The sequence below is a fragment of the Carassius gibelio genome, chromosome B24, assembly GCF_023724105.1.
Source record: "Carassius gibelio isolate Cgi1373 ecotype wild population from Czech Republic chromosome B24, carGib1.2-hapl.c, whole genome shotgun sequence".
Taxonomy (NCBI): Eukaryota; Metazoa; Chordata; class Actinopteri; order Cypriniformes; family Cyprinidae; genus Carassius; species Carassius gibelio.
Window position 1 is genome coordinate 10,214,227 of NC_068419.1, and position 14,731 is coordinate 10,228,957.

Below are 14,731 nucleotides of genomic sequence, written 5' to 3' on the forward strand. Positions count from 1 at the left end.
TTAATAACTTCATTATTTTTAATAATAAATGTTAAGTTCTGTCATTGTTTATTCACCCTCATGTCATTTAAAATCACTTTTTTTTTTTTGCAACAATTTTTTTTTCATATGCCAACAAATGAAGTTGTCTGGAGCTTTCTAGCTTCAAAAACAGTGATAAAATGACCATAAAAATAGTCCATTAGACTGGTATACTATATTCCAAATCTGGTGAAGTCAGATTAGGACTGTTTTTTTTTTCCGCCTAAACTTGTTTTAAAATAGACAGGGCTTTTCCAAACCATGTTGTTTTACCACCAGTGTAAAGTACTTCATATTATGTTTATCTATGTGCGTTTTCAAATGCAGCAAATCCCTGATGTCTCACCGACGGGTCGCTACACAACGCTGGTGCCCCTTATCTTTATTCTGACAGTGGCTGGGATCAAGGAGATCATTGAGGATTATGTGAGTATTCTGCTGAATGGAGAACTGAATTACCGTTAAACTGTCCAGACTGTGTTTAGACAACACTGGATAAGTGCATTGACTTTGAAATGCAGTTGATATTTTTCCGATGAATAATGCTGATGAGATGTCACGTGTTGTGTCTTGCAGAAAAGACATAAAGCGGACAACACGGTGAACAAAAAAAAGACAACAGGTTGAGTATTGCTATCATATCTGTGTAACAGCGTTAGAAATTAACTAGGACAACACCAAGGAACAAAATGACCTGAACATTTTTAGGCCAAGATGTGCTTTTATCTGTTATCTGAGATTTTATATATTTCAGAATACTCTTATTAGGTCATTAAAGTTATGGGTACGGTGACCTATATCTGTGTTCACTCACTTGGAGATGAGTGCTGTTAAAAATGTATCTAATATTAAAGCTCTGAAAACTTCATGATGTACATCAGCGGTTCTCTTATATAAAAAAAATCTTTCGATAAATATTTAAAATAGTTTTACTTTTAGCTTACCCTTGCTTTTTAAAAATAGTAATTGATTAACAATTTTTAGTGTAATGTATAGCAATATCAAAATGTAGGTTTATTTTTAATATTATATTTCTTTTTTTCAAATAATGTACATTCTAATGATTGGTTTAAAATGTATTTATTTTTATTTCACAATGCAGAAGAGTATAGAATTTTTATATATTCTGTTTATCAGTTTTGTGCCACAACGGAAATATTTATTGGCTTTTTGTTATTTGTCAGAATTGTAATATCAGTGCATCCCTATGATTCATAAGATTTATTTATTTATTAGCATCCATTATTATAAAAAATTGTTAACAAATATTTGACAACACACCGTGGGTTGCCCGTGTTTTTAGATGGTTAGAAAAATTTTATAAAAAATGTCTATAACAATCTTTTTTTAGCTGCAAATATTGCCTCTTAATAAAAACTTACATTTAGTTGTTTTTTATTCACATTATATATTCATGAGCAGAGTTTTTCTGATAATGTCATTGTTTTCCAGTTCTGCGTAATGGAGCATGGCAAACCATCATATGGAAGCAGGTAACCCCATCTTTCTCTTACTTTCCGCATCTTTTTTTCTTACTCTATTCCTCTGTTTTCCCTCCTTTCTGTCAATGATGCTTTTGTTTCTGTCCTGTAGTTTATATAGTATCACTTGCTTTTTTCAGTTGACCTCTCACTGCATTTTTTTACTTTCTCTTTTTGATTTTTTACATCCTGCTGTGTGTTGCTTCTCCTTTCTTTGTTTTCAAGCACCGTGGTCTCTTTCTTAATCTCATTTTCTCCCTCCTCATGCTGTTGCAATGCTGCACCTGCCCACTAGGTGGCAGTGGGAGACATAGTCAAGGTGACCAATGGGCAGCATCTTCCGGCTGACATGGTCATAGTGTCCTCCAGGTCAGCACCGCAGTGTGTTTGTGTGTGTATCCGTGGGGTTTGTCATCCTGTGTTTGTACTAGTGTGATTTATAGCAGTGAAAAATATAATCCATGTCATTTTGGGAATGTGTTTCAGGAAAATCTATATGTGTGTTATTTATGTTATTGTGCAGCTGTTTTGTGTTCAACATCTGCTGCTGTTTTTCACAGTGAGCCTCAGGCGATGTGCTATACTGAAACATCCAACTTGGATGGTGAGACCAACCTAAAGATCCGACAGGTACGTATTACATATAAATCTAATATGTGTACTGTGTAATGTGTTTTAAGAGTATAACATGCATGTTGTTTGTTAAATGTGTGTTTCAGGGTCTCTCTCTCACAGCGAGCTTTCAGTCTCTGGAGGAACTGATGGCTTTGTCAGGTCGTCTTGAATGTGAGGGGCCAAACAGACACTTGTATGACTTCACTGGAACACTGCGTTTAGACAACCATAAGTACGTCAGCTTGCTATTAATGAGAAATTAAAATCTAACTTGCATACACACACAAACACTACATTCAGTCATCATGTCCTTGTATTACAGTCCAGCTCCACTTGGGCCGGACCAAGTGTTGTTAAGAGGAGCCCAGCTCAGGAACACGCAGTGGGTTGTGGGAATTGTAGTTTATACTGGACATGATTCAAAGCTCATGCAGGTAAGTGTGGTCTCATAAAAGCTGGATCTGGACCAGTGCTGTTACAGTTTAGAAATCATTTCATTTATATAATTAAATATATTGAATAATATACAAAAATTAAAGGAATATTACCTTGGCTACTTACTGTATCAAATGTAATATTGTTATTATTATTATTATAAAAAAATAATAGTTAAAGCTAAACAGAAAAATAAACTAAAAAAAATGACAGAAACAGAATAAAATTAATAAAACATTAAAATAAAAATTAAATATAAAATTAAAAGCTAACTTAAAATATTAATACATTCTGTAATAACTAATTAAAAATATATTATATATAACAGTAAAATAATACTGATGTGGACAGTTTTTAGTATTATTTGAAGGAAATGCTATGAAAATACCACAGAGATAAATATTGTAAAAATTCAGGTGGTTTTATATATTTTATTTTATTTTATTTTAAATCCTACTGACCACAAATTTGAACAGTAGTGTGCGTGCAATTAGTTTTTGAGCATTAATATAATGTTTCCATCCTTCAGAATTCCACTAAAGCTCCACTTAAACGCTCTAATGTGGAGCGTGTGACAAACATGCAGATCCTGGTTCTGTTCGGGATTCTCCTGGTCATGGCGCTGGTCAGCTCCATCGGTGCCGCTATATGGAACAAACAGCACACAGATGAGGCTTGCTGGTACCTTTCCCGTGCAGGTGAAACCCACTGGGAAAACTACAGTACCCTTTCAGATATGGATTTAGAATATTTACTGTACCTGTTCACTTAATAGCGCTTACCAAGACGAAAAGCAATACTTTAATTAATTTTGCATATGTTAGCCTTTATTAAATAAGCTATGTGGTTATAATATATAATATATAACAAATATGTGGTTGTGTATCCAGGTGACATCTCTCTGAACTTCTGGTACAATCTGCTAACCTTCATCATCCTCTATAACAACCTGATTCCCATCAGCCTCCTGGTCACACTAGAAGTGGTCAAATTCACACAGGCTCTCTTCATCAACTGGGTAAAATAATAATGAACATTAATCACCAATTTCATTGGTATCAATTGATCACAGTGTTAAAAAACTGTATTTCTTTGCCGAAACCATGATTCTCTGTGAATAAGTGCTTTGTTCTTCATGCATGTTCACAGGATGTTGAGATGTATTACGCCGAGACGGACACTCCTGCTATGGCCCGAACGTCCAATCTGAATGAAGAACTCGGCCAAGTGAGGAGAAGCTCCTCCCATTATCTTTCACAAATTTAGATGTACCTCAACTCCCGTACATCTTATTCACTGTCTCTTTCTTTTTCAGGTAAAATATCTGTTTTCAGATAAGACTGGCACTCTTACCTGCAACATCATGCATTTTAAGAAGTGCACGATAGCTGGAATTACATACGGGTAATTGTAGTGTTCCTTTGCTTTCGTTCCATCAATACACTCGCATTATCTTTGTGCTTTGCATCGTTCTGGCTCTATTAGTGTGCATTGATCGGTTACTTTTTGTTTATATTTGTGTGAGTGGCCACTGATCTATAATGCTGTCTCCAGGCATTTCCCAGACCTGGACTGCGATCGATCCATGGAGGACTTCAGGTCAGATGCTGCTGATTCTATCTCTGTCATGTACCAAAGCGGATATTACGCAGGACTAAGAAGATAATGTGCATTATTACGTTATGTTGTCCATTACATCTCATTTCTGTTGTATTTTGCAGTCACCTTCCCTCTACAAGTCATAATTCCACTGAGTTTGATGATCCTGCTCTTATCCAGAACATTGAGAAGAATCACGTAAGAGCTTTATAGCTGTTATTATTCTGTCGTAGCTTGGATATCAAAACAGTTTCTTGTGAATTATGTATGGTAATCGTTAAAATCTGCTTCTTTCTTTTCTCTATAGCCTACATCTCCACAGATTTGTGAGTTTTTGACCATGATGGCTGTTTGTCATACTGTTGTTCCTGAGCGAGAAGGAAACCAAATTATCTTCCAGGCTTCCTCACCAGGTACCACAACCTTCTCGTTGGTTTCTAAATATATGTCTGATCTGATTTGAGTTAACCAGTTAATTGTCACACTTAAAACAGTTTTCATATAATAAAAAAATTATATATGGAAAAACACATTGACACGAAAAACATCAATTTGACTTTTCATTTAACATAAGTTATATGCCATAGTGCTGTGATTTCTAGACAGGGAATAAACCTAAAAACTCCTTTTCATGTTTAGCAGTGTAAAGTTTTGCATTTGTGCAAAACAAATTATGATTTTATTTAATGATTTATTTTAAGTTTCAAGTTAGAATTTATTTTTTAGAAAGAAATGTACTAATATCAATTAATTAATGTAATATTTAATATAAATAATTCATATTAATTTGTTTATTTTTATATATACATACTATCTTTCAAAAGTTTGGAGTCATTACGGATGCATTAAATTGACAAAGTATTTATTTCTAAATATTTATAATGTAAAAAAAGATTCAAATAAATGCTTTTCTTTTGAACTTTCTATTCGTCAAAGTATCCTAGAAATAATGTATCAAAGTTTCCAAAAAAAAAGAAAAAATATTATGCAACAACACCAGTAATAATACGAAATGTTTCTTGAGCAGCAATTCCACGTATTAAAATGATTTCTGAAGAATCGTGTGACAATGAAGACTGGAGTAATGATGCTGAAAATATAACAGCTTTGACATAACAGGAATAAATTACGTTTTTAAAATGTATTAACATAGAAATCTGTTATTTTAATCTGTAATAATATTTAATGATGTAACCGTTTTTACTGGATTTCTTTTAGTCTTGGGGGCTTTTAAATGATATTTGCATAATCTTGTGTTTTCAGATGAAGGAGCACTGGTTAAAGGCGCCAAAAGTCTGGGCTTTGTATTTACGGCACGAACCCCACATTCAGTCATCATAGAAGCGGTTAGTATGTGTATTCTTGCCATTAATGATGAACCAAAACTTGTGTATGGTTAATGTGTACATTTCTTGTGTTTGTTTCTCAAGAGAGGAAAAGAGCAGACATATGAGCTTCTGAATGTACTGGAATTTTCCAGGTAGGAATCAGCTGTGAGCTCTCACTACATCACAAATACCCAGTACGTCGTGTTTCAATGCCTATGCCTTTTTTGCAGCAATCGCAAACGGATGTCAGTGATTGTCAGAACACCTACGGGAAAGCTTCGACTTTATTGCAAGGGAGCGGTGCGTGTCACACAAGCCACATAATTAGCATAGAGACATAATGTAGACTACTATTTAAAAGTGTCTGTTAGATCAAAAATACAGTAAAACATTGATGTTGTAAAATATTATTACAATCTAAAATAACGTTTAAAATGTAATTTATTCTTGTGATGACAAAGCTGAATTTATTTATTTATTTTTCTCAGTATGGGTTTGATTTATGGCACAAGCCATTGTAGTGTAGTGATGTTATGCTTGTATTACAGGACAATGTGATTTTTGAGCGTCTGAATGAGGCATCCCAGTATAAGGACCTGACTGTGGTCCATCTGGAGCAGTTTGCCACCGAAGGTGAAGAGTTTATTAATATGTTATCTAGGGATGCACCGAAATGAAAATTCTTGCCCGAAACCGAAAACCGAAAAAGAGAAAACCAAGGCCGAAAACCGAAACCGAAACACCGAAAGAAATTCTGCCAATTATTAGTACCATTGCATTTATTGCTATGACCGTGTACTAACTTTACTAAAATTAAGACATTGCAATTGCATAAATTAATATTAAAGTTTCAAAGATAATTACAATTACATAACTTATTAAAAAAAGAAAAACATAAAAATACATAATTACAAATGATGCAAATATTTATTAAGCACATTGCAACAATGCACAGTATAAAATAAAATTCAAACTAAAAATTTATCCCACTCATATGTATATTTAATAATAATGTACAGGCCTACTGGCCTGCAGAAAGGTTTTAAAATGAACAGTTCTCTCATAAAAACAAAGTGCATTTAGGTGAAGTGCATTTGAAATTTTTCTCTGTAGGACTAGAAAGTGCATTACATTACTTATCACTTCTGGGGATGTTGAGCAGTTGAGCTTGTCATCTGCCTGACATTTGAGAAATATTTGAGAGAGTGTATTTAAATAGGGCCAGGGCATAAATAAACATTTTTATCAAATTAAAGCAGAAATCTAGCAGAAAATCTAGCATAAATATGGCTACAATCTGATATTATGTGTGTGTGTGTGTATAGTAGCCTAAAGAACAAAATAGCCAACGTATTATTATTATTTGAGGCACTTTCTTGCAGAATTCCACTGAACATATCAGACAACGATGGTGCATGCCACTCATCTGGTGCAGAGACCAGTCTTTTTTTCTGCGCTCTAATCTGTCTCCTGCGCTTGACGCTTCTCCATCTCCACGTGGGTTCTCCGCATACAGCGCGTCCTGGATCATTTCTCGTGTGCGCTGCCTTATTTCCGCATCCAAGTAATGGTCTTTATAACGCGGATCAAGCACATTCGCGATGAAGTGCAGAGGATCCGAAAATATCTCAGTGAGACATGTGCTAACAGACTCTTTAAGACTGTACTTTTCTTTGTTTTTACTTCGTGGTCCGTCTTAATCTCTTTGTTACTAGACGCTTTAGTGCTGCGAATAAAGGAATACGAAGAGAGAGAATGTTCTCACTGGTGTTAAGTGAATGTCGCGTGGAGCTCGTGGTCTGCGCTATGCAGGTGCACGTGCAGGTCGCGGTTTCTGTTTGCGTCATCACAACATTTCGTACGTGTTGTTTCGGTGATAAAAGTCTATCGGCGAAAACCGAAAAGGCCATTTTCGGCCGAAAATTTTCGGTAGCCGAAATTTCGGTGCATCCCTAATGTTATCGTTTGAAGGTTAATTAACATTTTATCTTCTCTTTAGATTAACTTTTAGTTTGTGTTTGTTTTCATGTTCAGGGCTGAGGACACTTTGTTTCGCATATGTGGACCTCGAGGAGGGTGCGTATCGGGAATGGCTGAAGGAGTACAATCGTGTCAGCACTGTGCTAAAGGACCGAGCACAGAAACTGGAGGAATGCTACGAACTCATAGAGAAGGTATGGAATCTATGCCATGCATGTCACTATTACATGTAATCAAGGGTTAGGAAAGGTATTATTCAAGGGTCAGTGTGTCTTTACTTTGACCAAACCCGACTTTTACTGCAGTTCTGGTTCACATAATTAACCACTTTTTTTTACACAAAGTTTAGATTTGAAAATGGATATAACAGGTGTGCTAAAGGATGTATTGTTCATTTGCACACATCTACAGGTGCATTATTTTTTTTATAGTAATTACTTCAAAAAGTGAAACTTTCATATATGCTATATTTATTACATGTTAAGTAAAATATTTCAAAAAACTATTTTGGTTTGTTTTAATTTTGATAATTAGAGCTTACAGTATCTCAAAATATGATAATATTGACATTTGAGATTCATTAAATGACCATCCATACAGTACAAAGTCTGGGTATCTCTTGTTTTTTGAAACCACAATAATGGGGAAGACTGCTGACTTGGCAGTGGTTATAGAAGTCATTGACACCCTCCACAAAGAGGGAAAGTCACAGAAGGTCATTACTGAAAGGGGTGGCTGTTCACAGAGTGCTGTATCGAAGCATAATAAATGCAAAGTTGACTGGACGGAAGAAATTGGGTAGGAAAAGGTGCACAGGCAACCGGGATGACTGCAAGCTTGAGAATACTGTCAAGCAAAGGCAATACAAACACTTGGGAGAGCTTCACAAGGAATGGACTGAAGCTGGAGTCAGTGCATCAAGAGTCACCATGCTCAGACGTCTTCAGGAAAGTTGCTACCAAGCCACTTCTGAAACAATGTCAGGAGCATCTTACCTGGGGTAAGGAGAAAAATAACTGAAATGTTGCTCAGTGGTTCAAAGTCCTCTTTTCACATAAAAGTACAGTTTTGCATTTCATTTGTTCCTGTGGCTCAAGTGGTAGAGCATTGCGATGGCAGCACAAGGTTGTGGGTTCGATTCCCATGGAACACATGTAAGGTAAAAAAATGTTAGCCTGAATGCACTGTAAGTCGCTTTGGATAAAAGCATCTGCTAAATGCATAAATTTAATTTAATTTGGAGATCATGAGGTAGAGTCTGGAGGAAGAATGGAGAGGCACATAATCCAAGCTGCTTGAAGTCCAATGTGAAGTTTCCGTAGTCATCGATGATTTGGGGTGTCGTGACGTCTGCTGGTGTTGGTCCATTGTGTTTTATCAAGTCCATAGTCAATGCAGCCGTCTACCAGGAGATTTTGGAGCACTTTATCTGGTGACAAGCTTTTTGGAGGAGATGCTAAATTTCCTTTTCCATTAGGCCTTTAGCACCTGCCCACAGTGCCAAAACCACTTCCAAGTGGTTTGCTGACCATGATATTACTGTGCTCTATTGGTCAGCCAACGTGCCTGACCTGAACCCCATATGGAATCTATGGGATATTTTCAAGAGAAAGATGAGAAACAGTTGATCCAACAATACAGACGAGCTTAAGACTCAATAGTGCTACGGCAGAGACACAGGCTGCTCGCTTCATGCCTCACCTCACTGAAGCTGTCATTTCTGCTAAAGGAGCCGCGACCAAGTATTGAGTGCATAAATGAACATACTTTAAAGAACTTGAACTTTTCTGTTTTGCAAATATTTTTTTTTATTATTGATCTTAGGAAATATTTTAATATTTTGAGATACTGGAATTTTGACTTTGATTAGTTGTAAGCGCTTATCATCTAAATGAAAACAAAAAACATTTGAAATGTTTTACTTTACATGTAATGAATCTAAAATATATATATAAAAAACTTTTTCATGATATTCTATTTTTTGGAGATGCACCTGTGAATATCTGCATTCGTTGCTATACTAATGGCATAGTAATAAGAATGGTTGTCAGTGTGGATGGAAAACTGATTGAAATTATGCCAATACGTTCACATATTGATGTCTTGCAAAAATCACTAGGTGCATGAGTGAAGTGACAGGCATTCTATGATTCTTACATTAAACAAAAAACAAAAGATTTTATATTTTTGATATAAATATGAAATCTTGTAAATTATAAATATATATATAAATATAAAAATGTGTTATGTTCATTATACATGAGAGAGTCTGGTGCTGAGACTAGCATCTTTTGCACATGGCTGTGCTCCAGATGCAGTGCCTTTACTGGTCAAAAGGTGGCACTGTAACATTAAATTTTCATACTTGTGAACTCAGATTTGTGCATAAGGTGGTGCTCTGTTGAGCTCTCATTAACCGTTACAAGCTATAGACTAACTGCCTCTTAGTCAGGACGGATTACACAGTACTGCAAAACTTTGAAAGTACTGATCAGAGATCTGAGCCCCAGGACACAGTGAAAATCCAGTTTGTTGGGTTTTTTGTGCTTTTCAGAGCTCTGGCCCAGATTAGTAGTCTGAGGAGGGGTTGGTATACCACAGCGAGGATAATTACCTGCACCAGTCTGCCAAGAGCCCCATAAAACCAGTCAACAACACTACTGTGTTACCTCTGCACACACACATAAATACACCAAAAGCTCCTCATATATCTCCCCACATACGCATACTCTCACAGAGGGAGAGAGGGATTATTAAAAAGAAATGGATAAGGCATGGTGAAAGATGGAGAGGAGAAGGTGTGAAAAATGTTGAGGTCTTAGATTGCCTGTATTAGCTGAGTTTCTGTTTGCTTCTGTGTGAGGCTGTGTTTAGTGGTGCTTTCAGCTTTGGTTTGAAGTTTTCAAAACATGAATGATACTTCAAATTGTGCTATTTTTGAAGAAGGGTGTGCTATTACTGTCAAGAAATCAGGTTTATAATTTTTGCCAGTGGAGAATAAAATAAGAAAAATCACATAGAATGGCATTAAAAAAGGGGTACAAATCATATCTAGAAAACCAGAATATAATAAAGACATAAGGTCATTAAAGTAACTTCCTAGTAAACCACACATAACACACTAGCATCATAATCCAGTTGTTTTTTAAGTTAAAGAACAGGATGTAGAATTATAAATTTAAAGTGATATATATATAATTTTTTTTTAACGATCACTTTAAATCACTTTTTTATAAATTTATGTGTATATATACATATATTATAATTTGTTTTAAGGATTAAGTAAAATGCTGTAATTTTATTTTATTGTATTTTTCAAAATAAATATAACTTTACACTATAAATTAGCCATCAACATGCAATTATATGTATGGTATGGTATGGTATATTTCCCAACAACAAGATGATATTGATCATTTCACTATATTATTTTTATACATTTGGTTAAATTAATATCGTTCAATTCAATTTTGTGGTGATGTTAGCATTTTGATTTGTAAAGTTTATATATATATATATATATATATATATATATATATATATATATATATATATGTATATATATATATATATATATGTATGTATATGTATATGTATTTATTTATTTTTCTTCTCCCAGCTTCCTCTCTTTATTTATGTATTTTCATCTCTTTGTCACACACAGAACTTGCTGTTGCTGGGTGCAACTGCGATAGAAGACCGACTGCAAGCGGGAGTCCCGGAAACCATAGCAACACTCATGAGAGCCGACATCAAGATCTGGGTTCTGACCGGAGACAAGCAGGAGACGGCCATCAATATTGGTGTGTGACATACATGGTTATATATTTATTCCACAAAGTCGTGCCATTGTTTGAGTCTGTATTAGCATGTAGTCAATAGAACAGCACTTGTAGTCAGACTTCTAACTAATGTAGAAATCCATAACTGATTACAACATGGTTTTGCTATTGTTGATTTGACATCAGATGATTATGTCTGCACCCAGGGTGAAGTATTTGGTTAATATTCAACATTTATTCCTGTGCACATATAATGCATCATTGGGTCATCGTGCTGAAAAACCTGTTGGTCTATTTTGCTGGTTTAAGAGGGCTTTTGTGCATTTGTCAGCTGGACAGGGAGGCCACATAAACCAATTAAACCAGACAAGCAAATGTTTTTTTTTTTAAAACATGGATTACATAAATGAACACCTGTTCAGAAACAGGTGTGTAAAACTGGTATATGAACCTTTGTTTTTAATTTTACACATGCAAAAATAGGCAAGCACTACAAATATGTATATTCTGCAACTTGTTATTTGTATGCTAAGAGATTTTATTTTATGCATTTTTTTGTTGTTTTTGTTTTTGTTATATTACTAGTCAAAAGTTTGGAAATCTCCAAATTGGCACACACACACACACATATATATATATATATATATGTGCTATTATTATAATTTGGTGCTCAGTTATCAATTATAATTGCTGCTGAATTGTTATTGTTATTTATTTTTTGTCATGGAAAGTGTGATACATTTTAAACATTTTCAGATTTGATATTAGCTGTTGAAATTTCACCTTTGCTCTTAGAGGAATAAAAAAATGTTTTAATATAACAGAAAATGATTATTTTAGATTGTAATATTTGTAAAAAAATTACTGTTTTCACTGTAGTTTTGTTCAAATAAATGCAGCCTAGGTAAGCATAAACTTAATTATTTCAAAGTTCATGTTTTTTTTTTTTTTTTATTCTATAGGACATAATATTTTTAAGCTAAAATACTTATTTGCATTGTAATTTCATAATAAATCACAGAGAGCAGCTTTAAAGTAGGCTGACAAGGAAGTAAAACGGCACAACACCATACAATATCAAGCAGACACTGATTGGAAACACACAAGACTCCTAGACTAAGGAAATCAGAGAAGGACAGACAGATAGGCAGTCAGGCAGGCGCTGCGGACAGACAGCTCAGAATAAATTGGGTGAGACTGGAGATAAACCAGTGGACAGCAGATACTGGGTAATGACAGATATACAATAAGGTTAAGTTGTTGTTGGGGTGTGTATGTGTGGCTTTGTGTAACGCCTTTACTGTAACTCTCCACTGCGTCTCAGGTTACTCCTGTAGGCTGGTGTCACATGGCATGTCCCTCATCATCGTCAATGAAGATTCCCTGGATGTGAGTACATATTGTGTTTTTATATATATGTGTGTGTGTGTGTGTGTGTGTGTGTGTGTGTTGGTGAGTGTTTCATAGGCTGTCTCTGGAGGACACTGGGTGTGGACAGGTGAGGGAAGTGTTTGTCTTTGTTCTCGTACAGGTGAAGGTAATTAAGGTGTCTGGTGTCATCATTGAGAACATGATGAAAGCGTGATGGATCGTATGGACACACATATGAGCAGAACACACACTCATATATGTTATGACATAAAAGCACATTAGAAAGAGCCGAAAAGCGCACACAGGTGATTTTTCAATTAGGGGAATGTTTTTGTTCTCTAGAATGATTTTAAAGTAGAAATGCTTCATCATTCCAGTTTTAAAAGGTGAATTATAATAGCTATCAATTTTATTGCGTCTCTTTAATAATGTTTTCCTTATATATTTTTTTCAAGTACTCTGTACTTTGTCGACTTCTCTATTTTTCTCACACACACAAGGTTAATTACTTCCAGGCAAAGATAGTCATAAAGGGAGCTTGTAAAGCCTTAGATCTCTGAGAACAGTTGGCCAGACAGCAGAGCATCTCTCTCTCACACACACACACACACACACACACACACACACACACACAGACCGAACTGTGTACTGAAATCAAAGGCTCCTGGGAATCAGCAGGATTCATTCTTTTTTTTCAGACATTTGCCTGTTTGGAATGAAACATTGATAATGGTTTGTAAAAATACTGTTGCTAAATTTTTGGACCATTATGTTTACAGTTATTGTGTCTGAAACTACAACAGTATGTTCAGGTGAATCGGATAGTTATTGTTGTTGGATACAGACTTTAAGAGGCCATGCTATGCTGTAAATATAATTATAGCTAAAGGGTATTGATGCCCCTTTGTTAGCATCGAATTGCTTATATCAAACCCACAGAATAATTTTCAGATGAGAAGCATTTTTGCATGTGCAAAAAAAAAATTGTGGCGAAAATTCGTACTTGGTGTGAACAGGCCTAATTGGCTCAAACTGAAGCCTACGGCCTGGCAACAGGTTTTTGTGGTTGCAGTGGATGGCAATTAATAAATTATATTGTTGTTTTTGTTCTGCCTCTAATGGGCCGCCATTGGCAGTAATCAATATTGTGCTTTTGAAAATTGTCCAACCACGTGTGATTTATTGACTGAGTGTTTAATGGCCTTTTATTTATACATATTATGCAGCTAGTAAAAAAAAAGCATCGTAAAAGACTGGCATTTTGTGGAGATGGACAGCTTTAGCCTCGGTTAAAATCTCCAAAAGAATTCTTTCTTATCTTACCAAGCTCTTAAAATAACCCACAATACCTCAGACATGGCTGGGGTGAGCCTAATGTCACAGCTGTGTGTTTGTGTGGAAGATATGGAGTGTGTGTGTGTGTGTGTGTGTGTCAGCTGCCGTTTCGTGTAAAGCACAGTTGGGCCAACACATCACACTCCTTCATGTCTTCTTCCTTTCTATCTGTCTGTCATCTATATAATGCACAAATAAGTTGATCATTGTTGATGGTGTGATTGGTCGATTTTCTCTGTCTCTCCTGTCACACAACTCCTCCTCCATCTGTCAGCGGCTCCCAAATTTACAGGAAAAGTGTGTGCATTAGAGTGTGTTCGAGCGTAAGTGTGTGTGTGGGGTTAGGAGTAACGCGATCTCCTTTTGGCGCTCAATCTCGTCAAAACAAATTCTGCCAGCAAAGCCTCCTGGGTAAACATGATGGCTTTTGACTCAGACTCTGTGACAAGTTCCATCTGTCACTCTACTTTGACACACACACACACACACACACGGTCCAATTCAGACAGCTGGTGTCCTTGTAATACACACAGAGGCATTCTTACCCAAACATTTTTTCTGCTTTGCACATATTCTTATCATGTCCCACACATATTTGCTCTTACTTTCCCAGACACACATACACACACAACAGTCTGTATGATCTTTCTGATAGGCTGCGTTCCAAGTTAGCCGTCACACTGCCTGTATTACATGACTTACACAAACACGCTCACTTTAGTCATCATTAATCATATACACACAGTTTGTGCTCCTCTTTGCCGTTCTCTTTGTGTAATACAAA

The 14,731-nt window shown here is 35.7% G+C and overlaps 1 protein-coding gene across 6 annotated transcripts in view; it reads left to right on the plus strand.

Moving 5' to 3' along the window:
* The window catches only part of atp8a2 (ATPase phospholipid transporting 8A2), a 56,461-nt gene that overhangs the window by 18,911 nt on the left and 22,819 nt on the right, over nt 1-14,731 (plus strand). For 5 of the 6 annotated variants that reach the window (XM_052596384.1, XM_052596385.1, XM_052596386.1 and 2 more), the window contains 21 exons: nt 349-447; nt 598-643; nt 1,474-1,514; nt 1,798-1,871; nt 2,063-2,132; nt 2,222-2,349; nt 2,440-2,551; nt 3,082-3,250; nt 3,443-3,570; nt 3,702-3,779; nt 3,868-3,956; nt 4,107-4,151; nt 4,274-4,349; nt 4,459-4,564; nt 5,415-5,497; nt 5,582-5,631; nt 5,710-5,779; nt 6,028-6,112; nt 7,514-7,653; nt 11,124-11,262; nt 12,566-12,630. In XM_052596384.1, the coding sequence (XP_052452344.1) occupies nt 349-447; nt 598-643; nt 1,474-1,514; nt 1,798-1,871; nt 2,063-2,132; nt 2,222-2,349; nt 2,440-2,551; nt 3,082-3,250; nt 3,443-3,570; nt 3,702-3,779; nt 3,868-3,956; nt 4,107-4,151; nt 4,274-4,349; nt 4,459-4,564; nt 5,415-5,497; nt 5,582-5,631; nt 5,710-5,779; nt 6,028-6,112; nt 7,514-7,653; nt 11,124-11,262; nt 12,566-12,630 (1,893 nt within the window). Of the gene's footprint in view, nt 1-348; nt 448-597; nt 644-1,473; nt 1,515-1,797; nt 1,872-2,062; nt 2,133-2,221; nt 2,350-2,439; nt 2,552-3,081; nt 3,251-3,442; nt 3,571-3,701; nt 3,780-3,867; nt 3,957-4,106; nt 4,152-4,273; nt 4,350-4,458; nt 4,565-5,414; nt 5,498-5,581; nt 5,632-5,709; nt 5,780-6,027; nt 6,113-7,513; nt 7,654-11,123; nt 11,263-12,565; nt 12,631-14,731 lie in introns of those variants that run through there. The other variant, XM_052596389.1, reaches the window with a different exon arrangement.